The sequence below is a fragment of the Biomphalaria glabrata genome, chromosome 13 (assembly GCF_947242115.1).
Source record: "Biomphalaria glabrata chromosome 13, xgBioGlab47.1, whole genome shotgun sequence".
In the NCBI taxonomy this organism is placed as follows: domain Eukaryota; kingdom Metazoa; phylum Mollusca; class Gastropoda; family Planorbidae; genus Biomphalaria; species Biomphalaria glabrata.
In genome coordinates, this window is record NC_074723.1 from 14885348 (window position 1) to 14907818 (window position 22471).

General features: G+C 34.4%; 1 protein-coding gene across 4 annotated transcripts in view; it reads left to right on the forward strand.

Annotated features, from left to right (window-relative positions):
• Positions 1–8230: 8230 nt before the first annotated feature.
• The window catches only part of LOC106075289 (phosphatidylinositol 4,5-bisphosphate 3-kinase catalytic subunit delta isoform-like), a 28984-nt gene continuing 14743 nt past the window's right edge, over positions 8231–22471 (forward strand). Inside the window, exons 1-13 of one of the 4 annotated variants that reach the window (XM_056008029.1) lie at positions 8231–8249; positions 10130–10237; positions 11281–11448; positions 11543–11760; positions 12217–12312; positions 12779–12914; positions 13543–13643; positions 14339–14467; positions 15159–15335; positions 16492–16561; positions 17127–17305; positions 20339–20530; positions 22017–22143. In XM_056008029.1, the coding sequence (XP_055864004.1) occupies positions 11593–11760; positions 12217–12312; positions 12779–12914; positions 13543–13643; positions 14339–14467; positions 15159–15335; positions 16492–16561; positions 17127–17305; positions 20339–20530; positions 22017–22143 (1375 nt within the window). In that variant the 5' untranslated portion in view covers positions 8231–8249; positions 10130–10237; positions 11281–11448; positions 11543–11592. Of the gene's footprint in view, positions 8468–10129; positions 10238–11280; positions 11449–11542; positions 11761–12216; positions 12313–12778; positions 12915–13542; positions 13644–14338; positions 14468–15158; positions 15336–16491; positions 16562–17126; positions 17306–20338; positions 20531–22016; positions 22144–22471 lie in introns of all 4 variants that reach the window. The other 3 variants (XM_056008028.1, XM_056008031.1, XM_056008030.1) reach the window with 3 other exon arrangements.

Genomic DNA, 22471 nt, shown 5'->3' on the forward strand with positions numbered 1-22471 from the left:
ATTATCCCTTTTCTTACGCGATAGCCTCCTGTGTTTCTTAATATTAATAGTGTAGTGAATAGTTGTAAAAATGGTGTAATTTAAAAAAAAAAACTGCCTGCATACTTGATTTTAAAAATTAGATTTTTCGCTTTCAGAAAAGAAAAAAGTAGCCGTTGCATCAGAACTTTGAATGGTCTAAAATATTATAATGTCGAATTTTCCCTATCTTTTCTAGTTTACGATATCTAAACGGAACGGACGGACAGACAAACCACACAAAAACTAATAACGTTGATTGTGTGGGCTTAAGAACTACCATGTAATGTGAAGAAGAAGAGTGACAGAGAGAGAGAGAGAGAGAGAGAAAGATATGAGTAGAGAATGCAAGGAGTAATAGAAGTAGGATTTATATAATTATAACAATATCATAAACTGGCCAGGAGCGTAGCAAGGTACCAGTCGTGGGGCAGTGATATGATTGTGTTCCCTTCTTCCCGTAGGCTGAGTTTGACAAAAACCATATCTGGTCATCCTATATTTGTACATTTAGAAAAAACATGCCTATTACAAGTAATTGACTTCTTAGACTTAAAAAGGTGTCTATATGAATTTGAATGATCTACATGGGGGAGATCGTTAGACCAAGAAACAAGGATGAAAAAGGACCCAACTGATCAGGATTGCCCAAAATAGAGTCCGTTGGCGAAGTAGCCCTACTGTTACGCCCTGTAGTCCACTTGGAGTTTAAAGGAATAACTGAACTCTATTTGTCAGACTTATTGTTAAGGAGTGTACATATTGTTTATCATGTAACCATGAAGAAAGTAGTTGTGTGGTGGTCTGTCGCAATTCAAGTGAATAAGTATGTCTGTTAGAAAAGGGGAAGAGGAAACTAGCAAGAAGAGAGAGACAGAAAAGGCGTTTAGTTGACGTTATATTTCGTTACATAGCTTATATCAACACACTCTGTCTGTCTGGTAAAAAGTTTGTACAGCTTATTTTACCACACCCAATCTTGTTTCAAAGCGACAGACAGACAGACGGACATTTTGCACAAACCTAATAGCGGCTTTTTCCCCTTACGGGGGCCGCTAAAAATACAGCTTTGTTTAAATCGCTTTAAAAAAAATCATTTTCCGGTACATTTTGACCGAGTACAAAGATGTGCTAGTACAGATAGATCAAAGTTTATTTACATTATACGCTGGCCAAATGTCACCCTCATTAACAATAGGCCTAAGCCGCAGAAACAGATATTGTTCTTTGATATCTTCATTTTTTTTTCTAAATTAATTAGCTAATCTTTAAATAACTTATAAACTCAAGAGATTTAAACGATTACAGAATAATAGTTTTGTAGGCTAGTTTATAAATTCTGTGGCATTTTACGTCTCGAGAGACGATCTTTTCCCTTTGCAACTTCTTGTGTGACTAAAGAGGCCAATCCTTGATACACAGCTGCGATCGCAGGTTGGGCATATGTGATCACCAGGCGCCGTTGCATTATCACCCTTTTTTTCTGCTTCTGTAGTGTATGGCATCTGCAATCCGAGACCCTTCCTTTATGCGCTCTCTCCATGTGGATCTATCCAGTGCTACTTTTTCTCAGCTGCTAGTGTCGATTTTGAAGAGCTTCATGTCGCGTTTGCAAACATCCGTTTAACGAAAAAGTTATAAATAATAGTAATATATACAGTATTCTTTTGTAAATTATATTAATATATATAGTATTCTATCATTAGTCTCTCGGATGAAGAATAAAAATATTTGTCATAAATGTTTGTAAAGAGTACTAAATTACGGTATGTGGGGCAGACCTTTATGGAGGCCCATAACCTCTTTTGAAATATTTTTAACTAGTCGACCGGTGGAGTAACATACGCCGCTATTTTGCCGGGCCGGTCTTAGGCCACTGCAACCTATGCGACCGCAGTGGGCCCCCCACTTTCATAGAACCTGCGCTAATTCTATGTGTATAAATTATTTAATTAAAACATTTTATAACTTATAACAGATTTCCCGCGGCCTCCTGTCGATTTACCAGGAGCTCCTGGAAATCTGAAATTGCAAAATATACGAAAAAGTCCTGGAAATATCCGGAAATTATTAAAATCTTTTGAAAACTCATACAAATCTTTTGAAATATATAGACAAAAATTGTCATTTTGGGGTGTCATTCAATATGGAAAACGCCAATCCTACGCGCGATAAAAAAACGCATTATGCAATACCCGTAATTGTGGAATCTAGTGAAAGAAGCTTCTCGCGCCTCAAACTAATGAAGAATTTCTTGAGGTCAACAATTCTCGTAGATAGATTGAAACATTTGTTAATTCTTGCTATTGAGCGTGATCTATGTAGGAAATAAAATTTGTATTATATACTGTATGACAGTATGACTTCGCTACACGCAAGGCTCTAAAAGTAATTTTGTACGTAGAAAAGAATGAATTAAATGCAAAGACGAATTTATTTACTAATACAAACTTTTAATTTTCACTTATTATCTGTATCCCTACACAAACTTGGCCCCGCGAAATCCGTTTCGCATAGGGCCCCACAATGCTTAAGTCCGGCCCTGCTATTTAGTGACGGGTGAATACTACTTGTTCCCCCACCCCTCTTTTTTTTCGCCTCTAAAATTACGTGGGGTAACTCTAGTCCGTCCGACTTGCAGAAATAAAAGAGTGATCTTTCCATTACTTGGTGTCCAAACTCTTGATCCATGAAGAGAATTATATATATAGATAAATGCTTGTAGTGAAGTGTACAAGAAAATGACAGTGGGAAAAGTTCCCTCTTGCTCTTCTTGTCGTATTGTAACTTATTTAGATATGAGTGACTGCATTCGGATGAGAGAAATGTTAAGGTAGCTTTTGTCTAGGTGAGGGGCCATATCCTAAGACCAACAATGAAAAATCCAAGAACACATTGGAGTTTTTTTTTCAGTCTCATTCTTTTTCCTTTCTCTTCTTATACCACCTTCAGATATACGTGTGCGAGTGTGTTTGTAGTCTATGTGTGTGTGTGTTTGTATGTACGTGTTTGAATATGAGTGTTTGTGCATGTGTGTTTCCTATATGTTTGTTTTTCATTTGTGTGCGTTTGTATGTGTGTGTGTTTATATGTGTATGTTACTGTCTATGTGTTTGTATGTGTGTGTTTATGTGTATATTTTAATGTTTATGTCTTTGTGTTTGTATATGTGTGTGTTATATGTATGTTTATCCATTGGGTGGACTTCTTGTTTTTCTTCTTTTTTTTTCTTCTTAATTTAAATTGTTTTCTTCACATTTAATAACATAAAATTTTACTTTTGACTCATACATAGACATTATGTAACTCATTGTGCCACACTGGGCTCGTCTATCGATGATCACTTAACGAATTCACTGGGATTATTTTTTATTAGAAAAAAGGTTTAGATTAAAACATGACGTAAAGTAAAGCTTCACAAAATGTGAAAAAACGTACACATACACACAGGCTGACACAGCGTTAGTAGTCTTATCTTATCTTATACGATACAGACGTTACTTCAAAAAATAAGATAATTACGTCCTATGAGTCATGCATTTAATCATGCATATTAACCAATGACTTAAATTCTGCCGTCACTAGTTTTCCTGGCTAGCTCAGGCAACCCATTCCATGCTCTAATAGCAATAAGGAAGAAAGAGCATTTGTACAAATTTGTCCTAGCATATGGAACGAGTCGTGTGCCTTTATCTTTGTGTCTTTCTGAGTATTTTATTAAATTTTGTTTTTGTATTTGAAGATTATGGTTCAGTGTTTTATGTATAATTGCTACTTTACTTTTAAGTCTTCTATCCTGAAGGCTTTCTAAATTTAGTGATTTTACTAAAGGTGTTACTCTAGTCAAATGTGAATATTCGTTTGTTATGAATCTCACTGCTCTATTTTGTGTCTGTTTCAGTTTCTTAATGTTTTCTTGAGTTGAGGGGTCCCAAACAGAGGATGCATATTCTATTATTGGCCCTACCAAGGTTAAATAACATTTTAGTTTTATGTTCTTATTTGATTTATAGAAATTTCTTTTAATAAACCCTAATGCTTTGTTTGATTTTTTTTTATAGTTTTATCTATGTGGGGATTCCATGACAGTTTTTCATTTATTATAACACCTAGGTATTTTGCGTTTTTAGTCTGTGTTACTGGTTTACCATGAAAAAGACAAGTGGAATTAATTTGTTTTAGTTTTTTTTTTGTTACTCTTAATAACTGACATTTTTCTGGGTGAAAAGACATGCTCCAATTGTTTCCCATTTCTGTAATTCATCTAATTCTCTTTGAAAATGTTCTGTATCTTGTGTTGTTTTTATTGTTCTATATATTATGCAATCGTCTGCAAATAATCTGACTTTTGTTACTGAACTATGGCAATTTGGTAAATCATTTATGTAAATTAAAAATAGTAGAGGACCTAAGTCTGTTCCTTGAGGTACATCTGAGTTTACTGTTATTGGTGTTGATTTAGAGCCATTTATTATTACAGTTTGTTCTCTCCCTATCAGAAAATCTCTAATCCAATGACGCAATGGACCATCAATGCCAAAATATTTAATTTTTTAAGCAATCTATGGTGGTGAACTTTTTCAAAAGCCTTGGAAAAATCTAGTAAGATAGCATCTATTTGCTCACTATCATCTAATTTATAAACCTTTTGAAAAATCATCAATTAGTCCTATTAGTTGTGTTTCACATGATCTATATTTCCTATAGCCACGTTGGTACGGAGTTAGGACATTTTGTTTGTCTAAGTGGTTTATGATGTTGCTACATATTATGTGTTCTAGGATTTTACATGTGATGCTGGTATTTGTCTCTATAAAAAATACGAAACAAGAGCTTGTCCAATACCATATAATATAAGGCTTGTCTTCGAGTTCGAAGATTAGGGAGGAGTAAAGTATTTGACGTGGCTACGCAGTCCCAGCTGTGATCTACACATTTTGCCACATCCAGCACAGCCGGTGGTCGGTTTAAGTTCTCTTTCCACCGTCTACGTGTGTCCTGAGCAGGAGATTTCCTTTGGTCTCAAAAGTGTATATCGCGGCCATAAATCCCCAGTGTCTCGCTCGGAAGCCGTCCTTTAGCCAGGTTCTCTCTTTCTCCATGTCAGTTAAAGCCGACTACCTTTCAGCTCACCAAAAAAAAAAATAAAAAATAAAGCACACCTGCCTTTGGATGGCTGCCTGGTAGTGCGGTTTGCGCGCTGGACTGTCGTTCAGATTTATCGATGGTCCAGGGTTCAAACCCTGCCCGCTCCCATCCCCCGTCGTCCTGCGGGAGGTTTGGACTAGGAAGTAATTATCTTCAACTTTGAAGGAACATCCGAAACATGTAAAACAAACAAACAAGCATACGATCGTCCCTCGTGCGGGATATTTGCTCTGCCCAACGTAGCAGTCCCTCCGTACTCCCCTTATTGCATTCGGCACCACTAAATGCAACCTTTAAAATAATAGAGACCAATAATTGCAATACTAACTCTAAATCTTTTCTTTACTACCAACCCTAATAGATTCCCTTGAATAAAACATTGGACTATAGCTGCAAAATGTAAAAAGCTAAGAAAAAATACGTATCTCGTACAGCAGGATGCTATAAATAAGTAAAAAACTATTGTATAGGATGAGATCACTGAATAATAGACATCCCTACCCTTCGATATCCCTAATCCCAAAGTTTTCCAATGATTCATTAATTGAATTTCATTATTTTCTAAAGATATCGTTGCCTATAGGCCTACAAGAAGGCCTACATCAGGTTGAGAAACGCTGTTGGATATTTTTTTTAATTTTATTTTTTTAAAGGATGTTTTTTTTTTTTTTGCGAATATTGTCAAGTTTGTGTAAAACGGATAGAGACAGTCTGAGAAAGGGGAGTGAAGGGGTGAAGGATATAGAATGAATGAATGAATCAGCATAAGTAGCCTATGCTACATTTAGACAACATTAATAACCGTTTGTCTAGAGTCTAGGCGAATATAGTTTTAATTACAAGGAATATAGGCTACTCTTATTGGAGAACGAGGGAAAGGACAACTTTTTTGCAGTCAAACTGAAAAAAAAAAGTCTAGCATCGAGTCTCCTCGAGCCAGTACACCTATTTGCTTGTAAAGCACACTTTTAATTTCTATCGGCGCCATCTTCACCTTCCCCATTCTAATCACACCCTCTCCGTTCGTGTCATTTGTTTTGCCTAATGAGATTTTTTCTGTTCATCGCCCCTGGAGTCAAGGAAATAGAATTGAATTCCTGTTTGTTTGTTTTGTCGCTATAGACTAATTGAACATGGGATGTTTATTTTAGTTGTTTGTTATTTTTTTGTTGTTGTTGATTTTTAACCGGTATGGTTCCATTAATTACTGTAAGCCTAAAAATAAGAAATGTCATATACATGCTGTGATTGTATAGTTGGCATTTTTAGTTGCTCAACTTTTGAAATTCAGAGACTAACAAGGAGAGAGAGAGAGGGGGGGGGGAAATGCATTTCATCGTTAAACTTCATATCTATATAATCAACACTTTAATTACATTCCATGCAGTTAGCCCCCGCTTCCACCTACGATTTATTGGCGTGCTTGTAAAAATGCCTTTCCAAATCCATTGGATTTATCGATCTAGAGCAACTTATCAGAGACTTATAGTCACTATAAAAAGGACAGTCTGTAACTAGTTTAAAAAAAAATAAAAAGTATGCCACTATGTAAGCATGACAAATTTAAAAAATTAGAATGACAAAATAAATTTTTTAAAAACTTCTTCGAGTTGGAATTACTATCCCAGTATGGTCGATTTACATACTGCGTCTCTAGGCATTTGTATAAAACGAAGAATAATTAAAAAAAAAAAACAACAACTCCGTAGTATAAGATATGTTGTTTTTTTTTCTAAAAAAAAAAGCAAAATAACTTAGGTCGTACGACTACCGGCCTTTTTAAAATTCGCACGGTGGCGGCTACATTCTCTCTACGGCTCGTAATGTGGCGGCTCTCAGATCATACCTTCAATAATGTCATCCAATATGTGTCAGTGCATTTGCAACAACAAAAACAATGCATTCCGCTGCTGGTAGGTCTGTATTGTGCTAATATGTTTATATTACGTCATTATTTGTTGTGCATGTTTTCGTGAATAGTAGGCTACTTGGAAGGATGTGACGTAATAAAATGAGAGTTTTTTTCAATGTCTACTTTTATCAACACGAAGTCTCTGTTAATTATTGTTAGGTTTAATTGTCTACAGTAATTTTTTTATTCTCTGTGAAAACAGAACATGTTCTATCTTTTATTTTTAGAAATACTATGATTTATTAACGATAAATGTGCAATGTAAAGTTAAGTTTCGCTTTCGACAGACCTTGCAATGTATGGGATATGGAGTATCACTATCAGTATGGGCCGATAATCATACAAATGTTATGTTAAACTTAATTGTCGTCTGTTAAATTTCTATGGCCAACGTTTTTGGAGCAAGGCGAAAATTCTATGCATCTAAATTTAAAAAATTTAAATCTTTTTCTTTCAGCGAGCCCTTATATTGGTAGGCCTAATAGGTCAGCTCAGTCCGTATTGAACCCCTTAGGCTTAGCGCGCCGCCGAACCAATAAAAGTCACGGCCTCTGACAGGTGACACTGTGTGTCTAATGTGCTGTGCACAGCTCCAAAGTGACGCCACTGTTATAAACAATATCTCCAATTTAATAGGCCTAAAGGCATATGAAAAGCGGCGCGTATAGCTTTAATTTGAAAATCTATTATCATCCCATGCTCATAAGCTTTCACTTTCCTAGCCTCTGTAATGTTAAGTTATGGTGAACTATTATTTCACATTTACGCTTAAATTATTATTATTTTTTTTTTGCTCTATTATTTCCCCGCCACGCTCTTCCCGCTAAAAAAAAATCCCCTAATCTCTATTCTTTCCGGGAAGATAAGGGGTAAAAGTAGATCTAGTCTAGATTCTAGGTGTAGATCTATAATAAAATATTAAGAGAACAAAGGGTCATCGATCTAAAATACGTGCAATTGACGTCTAGAATCTAATCTAGATAGATCTATGTATTGGATCTAATTTTGCGCTATAAAAATGAAACCATTTATTCATGAACTCAAACTCAGGACCTTGGGCACCTGGCTTTGAAAAAAAATAAATCTTAAACGGGGTCATAGGTCACTGTTGTTGTTTTTGTTTCTTCTCTCCCGAAATGAAAATACAAAAAACACGAGCAGGAAGCAAATGGTATGCCGAATAAGGAAGTCTAACGAACTAAATGCTAAAATTTAAACTAGAGTGTACGCGAAATAATAACTCACTGTCTTATTGTTTTGCTTAGTCTAGATCTAAACATAGACTCTAAATGTCGACTGCTTTAGACTTTAAAATTTGAAATCTACTCTAGAAGACTAGATTTAGATTCTAGAAGTCTATTATTAATAATCAGATAATCATAATTCGCCGTAAGTCACAAGTGGCGTAAGGCCTAAGGCAGGGTGTTTTTTTTTTTTATATATATGAATCTAGATTTCGATTTAAAATATGATTTTTATGAATATTATGATTATCGATACTATACTTTACTATAGTACTATAGATTTACTAGATTCTAGATATATTGTAATAATAAATAATTATAAGTTGACGTTGCAATATTAGAACAACATTGTATAGACTCTAGTGTCTCTAGCTAGATCTAGATTATCTAGATCTATCAATTTATTCTATCAAAATTATTTCTAAATCTCTCTCCATCATCTCTCTCTCTAACTCTAGATTTAGACTCTATACTCTAACTCTGTTACTAATTATTACTAAATATATATATATATATATATAAGTATAAGCCTAGCATAATTAGAATTAGATTATGTTTTCATGTTAAACATAGATCAAGTTATAGATCAGATTTATATTTCTAAAGATAATCTAGATTTATATCTGTAGAGTGTAGAGCAGACTAGCCTAAATTCTAAATAAAAAAAAATATCCCAAAAAGTTTACTAGAGTTATTAGATCTACTAAGAATCTACTTAATAATGCTAGATTTATAATAATAGATATCCCAGATCTAGAGTAGATTCTATAACTATAGAGTATGAAATACATTATTCTAGATATATTAATCTATGTAGTAAACCTAGATTTATGTCTTCTAGATGTAAGTAGGCCTATTAGAAATCTAAAGCTGTGAAAACTAAAATACATGTCTAAATGAGGCAAAGCCTTAACAAAGTTGGGAAAAATGAACAAGAAGAAATCTTTGAAAAATAAACCTACGATTTAAATAATGTTATAATGAAATGCCAATGACTCAGTTTAGGCTGCATTGATTTCCTAAATTTTGCTTGACACATTTTCTCTCAAGTTATATGTTAATTTATTCTTCAACGTGCACAAACAATGATGTCCATAAGTCTAACCATTTCTATTGTTTACATGTTGATTTTTTAGTAAGGAAAGAAATATTGAATGATGGTCACTGTGCTAGTTGCATAATAACCTTGTTGTGCTCTTCAAAACTATCTTCTTAAAAATGTATTTGTATATAACTAGACAAGATTCTGCTACTACACTCTAGCGCACGCTCCATTGGCTTCCTGTGAAAGCGAGAATCGATTACAAGGTCGCCACACTTTGTCATCAGTGTATATATAACAATGAGATGCCCTTGTACCTTAGCGAACTGATTACTCCATATGTCCCCCAAAGAGCCCTGCGCTCAATGGACTCAACGCTTTTAGTAGTGCCACGTTTCTCCCTCAAAAGCTACGGTCTGCGTGCTTTTTCAGTTCACGGACCAAAGGTTTGGAACTCACTCCCCATTGATCCCAGACAGACAACATGCTACACCACTTTTAAGAAGAACATTAAGACCTATCTGTTTAAAACTTTTTTAGATTAACTGTCATTTTAGCTCTCGTGTCTTTGTTTGTAATGTTGTTACAGCGCCTTAAACCTACATTTTGTTTGTTAACAGTGCTTTATAAATAAAATTATTATTAAACCTATTAAATCTTCAACCCCCAAAATTTCATTTGAGTATGATACATTATGCTTGTGGGGAAATGTTGAAATCTGAAAAAAAAGCAAATTTTGATCAACTACTTTGTGCTTCTAAATAGGGTCAAGGCTTTTGACTGGAGTCACACTGGCAAACCCCTGAGTGGCAGAGTGTAGCAGATGTGAAGAAGATCTAATTTTTCAAACAATCACCCAACTATCATACCAAGGTGCTAAATTTTTCAGCAAAACAACTTACTTATCAATGAATAGAAGTCTTTTCTTTATTGTGAATCTTTAAAAAAAAAATTCAGATTGAGACTCAACCTTGTACCCCAACCGTGCAACTCAGCCATCTCATTCAATAATTACTTTTACGAAGCCTAGATATGAAATACTATTGTAAAGGGAAGACAAAACAAGTGAAACATTTAAATGTTCTTAAAAAATTGCAAATTGCACACATTCCTAACAAACCATTTCCTGGTTTTCAGTGTTGTTTTTTTTAACATCTCAAAATAGTTCTCTTTCCCGTCACATAATGTGTTGGTATAACCTTATTAGCCATCAGCCTAGGAGTTTCTAATTGTAAAAAAAAAGTAAGCTTTTTATACAAAATTATAATTTGAACAATTTAAAATAAATTGAGGATGAAGAAGAAATAAAATAAATACTTTAACACTGTAGTTATATATATATATTTGACCAGGCTACTTAAAATTGTATCAAGTTATTGAATTAGACATGTAAATGGATTGCAATAACTTTTAAATTTTACATTTATTTTCAGATAAAGTTATAGTTAAATTTAATTAAATAATTTAAAAATTAGAATTCTTTGTTAAATTGAACTCCTTACTGAATACAAAGAAACATTTGAGGTGAATGCTAGAATTCTAGCTGAAGTGTGTTCAAAATAAAAAGTTGTTAGCCGATGATATGTTGAGTTCAAAGTAATTTCTTTCCTAATGATAGACATAAATTGTCAAATTTCTAGGAAAATTGTTAAGTGCTGTTTTCAAACTGTTTCCACCCATGAAGAATTTTCAAGCTAATAAGAGGAAGTGTAGCAACTCTTTTTTAACTCATTCTATACATTTAACTAATTCCTATGAAGTCACAGATCTTCCTTCAGTTTGAGCCCATATAGCTTTTCAGATATTATTGTCATTTCAGCTAATTCATGAGTTTCTCAATTTTCTTCCATAATATTTAAAGTCTTGCACATATTATCATGCAGTGTCATCACTAATCACTTCATTTTATTCGACAGGGACAATTCTTGTGTTGGTTAGAAATTCATTGAATAAATCATAGCAGGAATTGTGGTTTTGATTTGGACCTGAATATGCAGTGTTCCTCCATTTCCTATGGATATTGAGCATTATTTGGTCATTGTGTTGGCCACACAACACATTTGTAAACTGTGGTTGTAAATAAGGTGAAATTGTTCTTCCTTGCTAAGTGCAATTTAAGATTTAAAAACAAAAACAAACTTCATGTATTAACAACTTTCTACATTCTATTTCTACCAGTGCTTTGGATGTGATGTGATTTACTCAGATTTGAAGAGAGATCTTTGAAAATGATTAACTTACCAGATTTCACCAATTTGGAAGGGATGACATCCTTGCCAAGCATCAAGTGCAATATGGACATAAATAACCAAGTCCTGATAGACTTTTTGTTTCCAACTGGTATCATGATTCCCAAATCTGTAAATCTCTATTCTCCAATAGATCAGATCAAGCAGGTAAGATATTTCTCTGAATGAGCTGCTGTGTATGTACACTTTAAGTTACCATGTTAAAGCTTGTATATTAATAAGAAAGGCATTTTGCTATTTAAATCTAGTCTTTCCCTTGTATATTTTTTTTAATCTGATAGTGTTTAGTCTTTAAGAGTATAATTCCAAACTGTACAAGTCCATCTTTGATTTGGACCAATAGCTGCATTTAGATTTTGGGTAGCTGTTTTGGTGATAGCATTTCAACCTTAGCTACTGCCCAGACCATAGTTGTTCTACAACTGGTGTCCAACATGTTATGACCAAAAAAAAAACTAAACAAGTAGACAACCTCACCACTCCTGCTCTCATCCCAATTAAATATAAACACTTTTGTTATTGTTTATTTTTTTTTTGTCTTTTAATAAAGGCAAATTATTTTCTTTCTTTTTTTACAATCAAGTATATACATTTTGTTTACAGGTCATATGGAGAGAAGCTCAGAAACTACCTTTAGCTAACAAACTGTTACAGGAAGAAGCATACTATTTTAGTTTCATTAACATCTCTGGAGAAAAGGTACATTTACAATAAACATCTTTTGAAAAAAGGTATATTTACATGAAATATTTATGGAGGAATAGCACTCTTACTATAATCTTCTATGAAGAAAAAGTAAATTTACATTAAATCTTTAAAGAGAATATGTAACTTCACAATATACATCTTAGGAGAAAAAAATTATCAACTCAACTCTAAAGGATTTCTGATATTACAGTGAGAATGTAAAGGTGGTTATTTGTGCTGACACCCAAGTTAAATCACCTGTCAACCTCTCTTTAAACATAATTCTCCATTAGTTTTGCCCTAGCACAGCATTTGACTAGACAGGAATATTATATAATATAATATAAATAGAATGTTATTACATTTTTGTTTTACATGGTAATCATACATGTGGGTTTAAGTAATAGTGTGCATAAAAAAAAACTTATTTTTTTTTCTTTGCTTTTGTATTCACATAAAATAATTATGTGTTTGTCAGGAGGAAGTTTTAGATGAGAGTCAGAATTTAGAACAACTTCAGCCTCTTTTTCCATATTTGCAACTTGTTGAGAAAAATGTAGACAGTAGTCCACAACAGATTCTGACAAAGAAAATAAACAGTTTAATAGGAAGAGGTAAGTGAGGTGTTTTTGTATTCATTGAAATTTTAGTGTTGTTCCTGTTAGCACAATAGAACTCTTCTAATTTGAAGATTTACAGCACTGTTGAAATGAGTGACTTTATTTAAAGAGGTGCCGTGCAGATGAAATAGAGTTGACCTAATTTGAATGTCTATTTCTGTAGTTAAGTTATTCTTGTATTTCATGTGGTCAGTAAATTTCATTATAGCCCATGTGATGTTAAAAAGTTTATGGCTATAACCTAACGATTATAAACAAGAAAAACGTAAATACTTTTAAAAAAAGCAAAGCTTATATTAAGTGTAATCAGCTTGTTCTCATTTTTTTAAATTGATTCTTGTGTTGTCAGGTAAAAAAAATAATTGTGCAAAATTTCAGCTTAATCCAAAGTTGGGTGTGGGAGAAATAATGTGTCCAAACAACAGTGAGTTGATGTAAGCTTTGTAAAAAGGGTCTTATGTGATCAAATCCAGCTTGTTGTCATTTTTTTTTTTTTACTTTAAGAGACATAAAAAATTCATAATAGATAAAAAGAAAACCTTGAAAGTTTTTTCAGATATTTTTATTTTCTTGTTTGATGCCACTAAGTTTGCTCTCATTTTCTCCTTTTTTGCTAATTCAGGTTTTCAGAAGCAGGAATCTTTTCAAGCAGCAGAAATATCTGATTTTAAATGCAAAATGTCTGAACTGTGCACACAGATTTCAACTCAACGGCGGTCCCAGGTAAACAATACTATCTCTTAGTCAGATTATTCCTGTTTCTGTAGATATATGTAAATGTGAAAGATGCAGTAGTAGCACTTTAGACTTTTATGTTGATTGTTTGTTATTTTGTTGGTGGTTGGTGTCTCGGAGCTATCCTTCATTTCTTTGCATTTTCTTTTCTCTATTTGATCACTTTAAAGTCTTTTGTGTTTATTAAATCTCTTGATTTAAATTTCAGTTCCTATACATGTTTATATTCTGTATATGTACCTGTATCATCTAGTTAAAAAATTATTACGAGGTCCTCAGAACTTGCAAAGACCTTCCTGTCTATAAAGTTCAAGGTTGCGTTTTCTGACTTTTAGCAAGTCATTGCAATGCCCCATTGCAATTATTTTTTTCGAATTTCCTCATTTGTGATGCAGTCTTTGTAGGTGATAACCTAGGATCCTTTTATATCATCTCGATTTTATGGTTAGGATCCTCCTCTATATTTGTGCTGAGTGCATAGTCAGTATTATCTTGTTTCACACATGATATGCTTCTTTTAATCCAATTATCTTTAAAAACTACTCAACCTGTTCCTCTAATTCTGTCATTTTTCTGTTTTGTCTTAATTGAAAATAAAGGGCGTAAATAAATGCTACTGATTCGTTCATGTAAGATTTATTTGTGTCAGAGTTGTCTTGGTTCATTTTGTTTTTCCTTTCCAGACAACTATGGAAAAATTTGAGTGGCGCTATCCCCTCCGTCTCCGTGGATCTGACAGTGTGCCTGCAGAGTTAACGGCCAGAACAGAAAATAGAGAAATAGTTGTGGACATAGGATTTAATGTTGATGGGGTAGGCTTACATTTAGATACTCAGTTCAACTTTTTTTCTTGGAATGTACAGGTATCTTTAAAAAAAATAACATTCTGGGTATGACAGTTGAGTGGTAGAGTGCAGGGCAGTTGAGTGGTTGAGTGCAGGGCAGTTGAGTGGTAGAGTGCAGGGCAGTTGAGTGGTAGAGTGCAGGGCAGTTGAATGGTAGAGTGCAGGGCAGTTGAGTGGTAGAGTGCAGGGCAGTTGAGTGGTAAAGTGCAGGGCAGTTGAGTGGTAGAGTGGAGGGCAGTTGAGTGGTAGAGTGCAGGGCAGTTGAGTGGTAGAGTGCAGGGCAGTTGAGTGGTAGAGTGCAGGGCAGTTGAGTGGTAGAGTGCATAGGTGTTGATCTCGAAACTTTGAAGGCCAGTGCAGGATGAGATTTTAATTGAGAATGTGGGACATAACTGAATCTACCTTTTTCTAGTTTGTTAAGTCAAATATGAAGACAGGTTTTGTCAGCCTGTCCATAAACATGTCAGATTAAAACTGTGGGCCAAAAAATTAGGCCATCTTACTATCTTTTGCTCAATAGACTTAATGATCTTAAAGTTTTTGTTTGGCATTTCGGTTATATATTTTGAAAAAAGAAAATAGCATTAAACCATTTCTTGTTATAGGTTGCTCAGAATAGAATCAATAGAAAAAAAACACTATTGTTTTACTCTAATAGATATGTTATAAGTTAAAAGTAGACCTTGATGGCACACCAGATGAAGCCATTCAGAGAGCACTGATCAAAAGACGCAATGCAACTGGAGTAAACATTGAAGATTCCGATGACTACATCTTGAAGGTCATAGGTCAAGAGGAATACATATATGGGAACCATCCACTCATTCGGTTCAAGGTATTTAGACTTAAATACTAAATCTCACATCTCATAAAAATTTTGTCAAGAAGAATTAACAGCTATGAACTCTTGAAATCTAGAATCTTGTCTAAGAAATATGTGATAATGTTCCACAAGACAGTTCAGTGTGACATTGTTGATATAGCCTTGAATGTGTGTTTTTTTTTTCATTAAGTTTTATTGCTGAAAACGTTTTTAAATGCTCACACTTGCAGTTTTTTTTTTAAAGTTTCAACATAACTGCCTTGTATGGCAATCTGAAAATTAAAAAACTTCATAAAAACCTAAATGCTGCCAGTAAAGCATATTGCAACAAACAAACCCTACTAGGAAAACTATTCCAGAAAAAACAATTTTAAGAAAGCTAAAATTTAAGAGACCCCCCCCCCCTTTTGCATCATGATTTTAACATTTGACTATCACAGAGAAGATACAAGACACTAATCACACAAACAGATTTGAGAACTCTTTTGTTCCTCTGGCGATCAAAACATTAAATACAATCCAACTTTCTGATGTAATGTTTGGGTGAAACTTGCATGAACTTATATTTTGTTATTGTTTTAATGGTTTGTTATGTGTTGGGCTATCATTTCCTTAAGTATAATAAAGATAATTATTATTATCACTATTATTATTATTAATGATTTCATTTAGCTGTAATTGTAATGTATGTATTAAAAAGAAGTACTTTTGGTTTATAAGGCCATTAGACTTTTCATTTTTGTTTTGCTAATAAGGTCTCTACATAGGTGGAGTTTTTTTCTTCTCTTAACTAAGCTTCAATAGCTGGTGAATGTGTTAAAACATGTTCTTTTCATTCAGGCCTCTGCTGCTGTGGTTGTTTAGTTTATTTTTAGATTTAATGTTCACTTTGTCAAACTAGGGTAGAGAGGTTGAAACTGAAAATATTGGCAGATGTGAGCATGGTCAAACATTGAGATGCAGTATCTTGTGTGACACTTTTATTACTATACACAAGTTCTAATGTACACAAATCTGGGGAAGAAGCTCTTTACTGACCTATTTCTATTAGGTGATCTTCTATTGATTTATTAATAATACACATTCACCTCCTGTAAGACAATGTTCACACATGTACAAGAATGTTATCTACTAAATAACCACATTTGTTCCATTTATAATCTTCCAGTATGTATATCAGTGTTTAGTAAAGAAGATAGCTCCGCAGTTCTGGATGGTGAAAAAGTCTAAACTCCCTGGTGAGTTGTATAAACATTAGAGGTTTTAGGGTATAGGCTCATTTTCTCTCAATGTTATGAAAATGAAAAAAAAACAACTTTAAATGTTAAAGTAAAAAATTGTATAAGTTTTTATCATATCAATGCTAAGTAAGTATTATTTTAAATGTTAAATAAGAAATTGGTTACGTACGTATTGTAACAATAATTTTATATTCTCAACTTTTGCCAAATTAAAACGGCATAACTTCCATCTTTAGTAGCTTGATTACAATCAAAGCACATCACCTGGTTCATGGAGGGCTTGAGTTGTGCCTTTGGGGTTCTATAGTGTAACAGTATGGTTGTTCAATAATATAGAGTAAAAAAAAAGCTGCAGAACTTAGAGCTGTGTGTCTGTCTATCACTCTAACCTTGTAAGACTAGAGATAATTACTTCAAAACTGACACAAACTACATTAAAACTAAAGTTATGGTAAAACTTTTTTGTGTTTTCCTGTTTGGGCTAAAACAAATGGAGGTTATTCTGTTTTAAAAATTGCATATGCTTAAAATAAACATTCTTTGCTTTTTTTTTTTTGTCAAGTTGTTAAATTTACTTTTCCTGAATTAGAGTCCACACCTCCAGTCCCTAGGAGGCCAACTATTGTACCAAGAAGTCCAATGTCGTCAGGTAATGAGAATATGCTCGTCACTGAAGTGAAATCCAACTATAGAATACAACTAGTAGGAATAGATAAAGTACAGCTGCCCGATATTTCCAAGGTATGATCTAGATACATTGGTCCATTTCTAACATGAAATGTAAAACTTCAGTTTTATTTTTGTACATCTCAATGGGAATAATTCTTTTAGGAAATACAATCCATGGTATAAAAAAGGGCTGTGTTGAAAGTGCATTGCTTTTTCTAATGTTTGAGATCAACGTGTGTAAATGGACTCAACAGTTGTATTTCCAAGTTTTTCATAAATTTGATGTCATTCAAACTTCTCTTAGAATGTCCTGAATTGTTGCACTTCAAATTCCATCTCTCAACAACCAAGGATAACCAATACTTAATGTGGCAGCACAGAACAATTTGAAAAACTGCTAATTTTTACATGTTACAGGTTATACTACAGTTCAACAGCAATAGGCTGACTAGAAGAATATATGATGTAAAAGGTACGTATGCCAAAGGCAGTCTTTTTTGGTGAGCTAAAAGGTGGTCGATATAACAGAGGCGTCCCACGGAAATGCTTCAAAGACCAGCGTAGGCGCCAACTTGCCTTAGCTGACATAGAAGAGAGCACCTGGCTGCATGCGGCTACAGAACGAGAGAGCTAGAGGTCACTCACTAAGGCTGTGGGATACACATTTGAGACCAAAAGAAAATCCCCTGCTGAGGACAGATGCAGACGGTGAAAAGAAAATCTAAATCGACCGCCTGCAGACAATGGTTATGCTTGCCCTGGTTGTGGCAAAATATGTAGGTCACAGCTGGTGCTGCGAAGACACGGGAAATACTGCATTCCTCGCTAATTTTCTGACTCGAAGACAAGCCTTATTATGATTGAAGCTTATGATTGTAACTAGAAGCTTGTTGGATGAGTCTGCAAGTCTAAATTTGTCCTCAAACCATGGGCGTAGCCAGGAGGGGTTTTTGGGGTTCAAACTCCCACCCCCCCCACCCCCCGAAATGAAATCCCCCGGGGGGGGGGGGGGGGGGGATCGGAATTTAGTGAATGATTTTTTGCTTTGATTTTGTTTATTTTTGGTGAGATTTTAATACTAAACCATCAATTGCCCCAGCACAACCAATGGGGTTTTGAGTTTAAAACCCCTTACCAGGGGGTTTTGAGTTTAAAACCCCCTACCAGGGGGATTCGAGTTTTAAACCCCCTATTTGGTGTTTTTGCAGTTAACCCCCCCCCCCCTTCTATAAAACAAAACAAAACAAAAATGCGAACGAAAATCCCCTAATTCCAAGAGCACAGTTAAGGGAGATTTTGATTTTAAAACCCCCTCCAAAATTTACGATAAACCCCTCTTCAATATAAAAAAAAGTTAATTACGCACTCAAAATGTTATGAGCGTAGCTAAATGGGTTTTGACTTAGTTTTTAGTTTAAACCCCACCTCAGCGGGGTTTGAAGGTAAAAAAATACCTATTTAATAATAAAAACAAAGCAAATTATACACTCAAAATGTTTTGTGTGTAGTCAAAGGGGTTTTGAGATTAACTCCCCTCCAGTGGAGTTTGAAGCTAAAAAGTACCTCTTCAATATAAATAAAAGCAAATTACTCACACTAAAATCTATGAACGCAGGCAAAGTGGTTTTGAGTTTAAACCCCCCGCCAGGTGGGTTTGAGACTAAAAAATACATCTTCAGTGTAAGAAAAAAAGCAAATTACGCACTCAAAATGCTATGAGCGTTGCCAAAAGGGGTTTTGAGTTTAAACCCCCATTCAGAGAGGTTTAATGCTAAAAATACCTCTTCAATATAAAAAAAAAAAGCAAATTATACACTAAAATTATTTGAGCGTAGCCAATCCAATCGGGGGTTTTGAGTTTAAACCCCTCTTCTACAGATGGCGTTTGTTTAAAGTTTAAAACCCCTCCAGATGGTTTTGAGTTTAAGATCCCCCTACAGAGCATTTTGAGGTGGAAAACCCCCAACAGATGATTTTGACGATAAAACTTCTCTTTTCGATATAAAATCTAAAGCAAACTACAGTCACTTAATTCCAAGAGCGTATTCAAGAGTGGTTACACATTTTTACCAGTGGCAAGGCTCCCTTAATAAACTGCAGTGAATAGTCATCTGCCGAAATTGAATAATACTAAATGTACAGTGGCTCAACAAAGATGGCTAAGACAGATTTTAGAAGTCTGTTATAGAGATCAGGTTTAAATCAAGGAAATCCTATGCCGAACTGGGAGTCGACCCTTTAGTAAGATTGTGAGAGAGCGACGCATGAGGTTTGCGGGACATGTTCTCCGACAAAATAAATTACGCATAAGAAGAGTTGCAATGATATCCTAGTACAACTTGACGCCACTCGTTCATTGAGGTCCTCATGGCAGGTGGGAAGAGGCTTCAGACATTACCAGTGACAGATTTGATGGAAACAGCTTGACGTCAATGCTCCGAACTGCGCGGTTGGGTCTAAGTCAGTAAGAATAGCACATTAGGTTTTTGAAATAAAACTTTTTAATAGCAGGAAAATGCACTGTAGATATCTCAGAATATGCATTTTGTTGGCTTTCAATACCAGAAATAGTGCTTGGTGGCGGGGCTTCGCCCCGCGCTGTGGGAGCTCCTAACGCTCCCCCAGACCCCTTGCTAGTATTCGCGGGGAATCTACAATTTTTCCACTAACTCATGGAAGAACCTATTATAGGGCACAATAAACGTCTTCCGAAAGAATGAAGAGTCAGAATGCAATAAATACATATACAAAAAATTCGCGGGGGGGGGGGGGTCGCGCTACGCCCATGCCTCAAACTATTTGTTTAACTTGTCTGTCTGTCTTTTTGTATGGCGCAAGAGTAAGATATTGAGTCTTAGATTCCAATCCCGATGGAGAGATAAAAATTTGAGTGTGTTCCTGAGTTTATCCAGTTCCTGACACTTGAAACATGGCATTTTTGGGAAGACTAAAAGTGGTTAATGATTTTATCATTTAACATACATTTCAACCCTACCTCTAGATCTGGAAAGGAAACATAACCTCATATTTTATTCGTCTGAAGCTATGTCTTGAAATAACTATTACCATGCTTTGAAATTTGTATTTCCCTTCTTACTTGTTTAGATCAAACTGTACATAGGACTGTACCATGGGGCTGAAGCCTTGTGCAAAGAAATAGAAACATATGAAATGCCAGTGATGGATGGCAGCTGTACTGTCAGAGTGGACATTGTCTTTGACATCAAGGTAGCAGACTTGCCGCTGGCGGCCAGGCTGTGCTTTGCCCTTTACCATATCAACACCAACAAACGAGAGGTCAGGTTTTATCAAAATCTTATAAACTATATATTCTCTTTACTAGAAATAAAAAATTTAGTTTAAAGCAAAAGTCTAACTTGTAGTGCTTGTTTGATTATGTCTATTTGGAAAGGTTATGATTCCCAACTTCAGATGCTCAATATGGACAAAAAAGGATAATTCATTACTGTTATTACTTTTTTCATTTATATATGTGCAAATAAAGGACATCTCGCTCACCAAAAAAATGTTTAACTAGAAGAAATCAGCTGGATCAGAGTAAATAAATTTGTGGTATGAAGGGAGCGTAATCCTTGAGGTATTACAGGCACGACATGGCCTAAATTGTGCAGATGTACCAAATACTCAAAACTCAAACTCTGTGTGTAATGTTCAACATATTAAGCTATGGTTTGAATCATTTCAGAAGCATCTATGCTCATTCTTTCATACATTTTCTTTGTTTTTAACTGCTGATCTATCTTGTTTCAATTAGTTGTTAAGTTCCAGAATATCTCATTGCCAAAACTTCCTGCATTGCAAAGGAGAAAGATGAGTTATTAGTGTTCATAATGAAAGCCACATACCACATGATTATCTAGCAATGCTTCTGCTTATCAAAATAACTAGATTTTACTTTGGCTAGTTTGTATTTTAAGAAGGTTCAAATTTCAAATCAATACAATTTTAGTTTTGGAGGGAGGGAGCTTTGCATATCTTGAACAAGAAGTCTAAAAAAATGTAGATAGTTTTGTCTTCAAAATGTGTAAAACTGTAGAGTACAGTTTAGACTTGTTCGGCCATCCTTACTACTGTCATGAAATTAGTGATGACTTTTTCAATGAATTTATTTTTATAGTGAAACAATGAAATTATCGAAAAAATGTTAATAAATTTACTTGTTTACCAAAACGTTCAGCTTTACAGATTCAGTCTTGACTCAAGGCAAAAAAAATGCTTAAAGTTTGAAGATGTGTAACTTTCCAAAGTTTCATTGTCATTGGTTTTTTATTGCATTACTAAAGTAATTAAAGAAATAGCAAAGAAATTAAAATTCTAGAATAGAAATAAGAATAGGAAAAAATGTTTGACTCAGATATATTCCAACAACTTAGCTGTGATACATATTATTAATTACACAATTGATATTTGTCTTCTAACACACAATATGGTCCATAATATCAAAGAGCACTATTAGTAAAGTAAAGTAATACATAACTTTCTTGAACCATGTTAGGATCATTTTATATTAAAATACAATGGGTCCAATTCTTTATTCCATTTTTTTTAAAGTGTAAAATGATATAAAATATTAAATTTACAAATATTTGTATTTTTCACCTGCGCAAAACCTTTTGATAATAACTCAAGTTGGGATTTTATCATCTTAGTAAAAGGACAGAGCAAGTCTATACAGTACTCCTCATTCTACACTAGCTGTGGATAAGCACTTACCTTTGCCTTGCATTCATAGTTTCCCATTGATTTATTGATTGATGAACAGGACTTGTCCTGCTGGGTGAACATTCCCGTCTATGATTTTAAAGAACGTCTTCAGAGAGGGGACAGAGAGCTCCCCATGTGGCCACATGATGTCTTGCAGCAGCCTGAGGAACACTGCAATCCTATTGGTTGGTCCAATTATGTGTTCACTTATAGGAAATTTAAGTTCTTCAGTGTAAGATTTGTATCAAATGGATATTTAACTATTTCTCTCATTGTTTTCAATGTTCTGATGGAATCACTGTACCTTTTTGTAGTACACCACCATTGTATAATTTCCTTTTATTTTTATTCCATAAATTACTCATAATCATTATGATTAACTACACCACCATTGTAGAATTTCCATTTAATTATTTTTATTCCATAAATTACTCATAGTCATTATGATTAGACTCTTTCTCTCCGTAATTATTTTCCATGTTCCAACGAAACTATTCATTTTGCCCATATGTA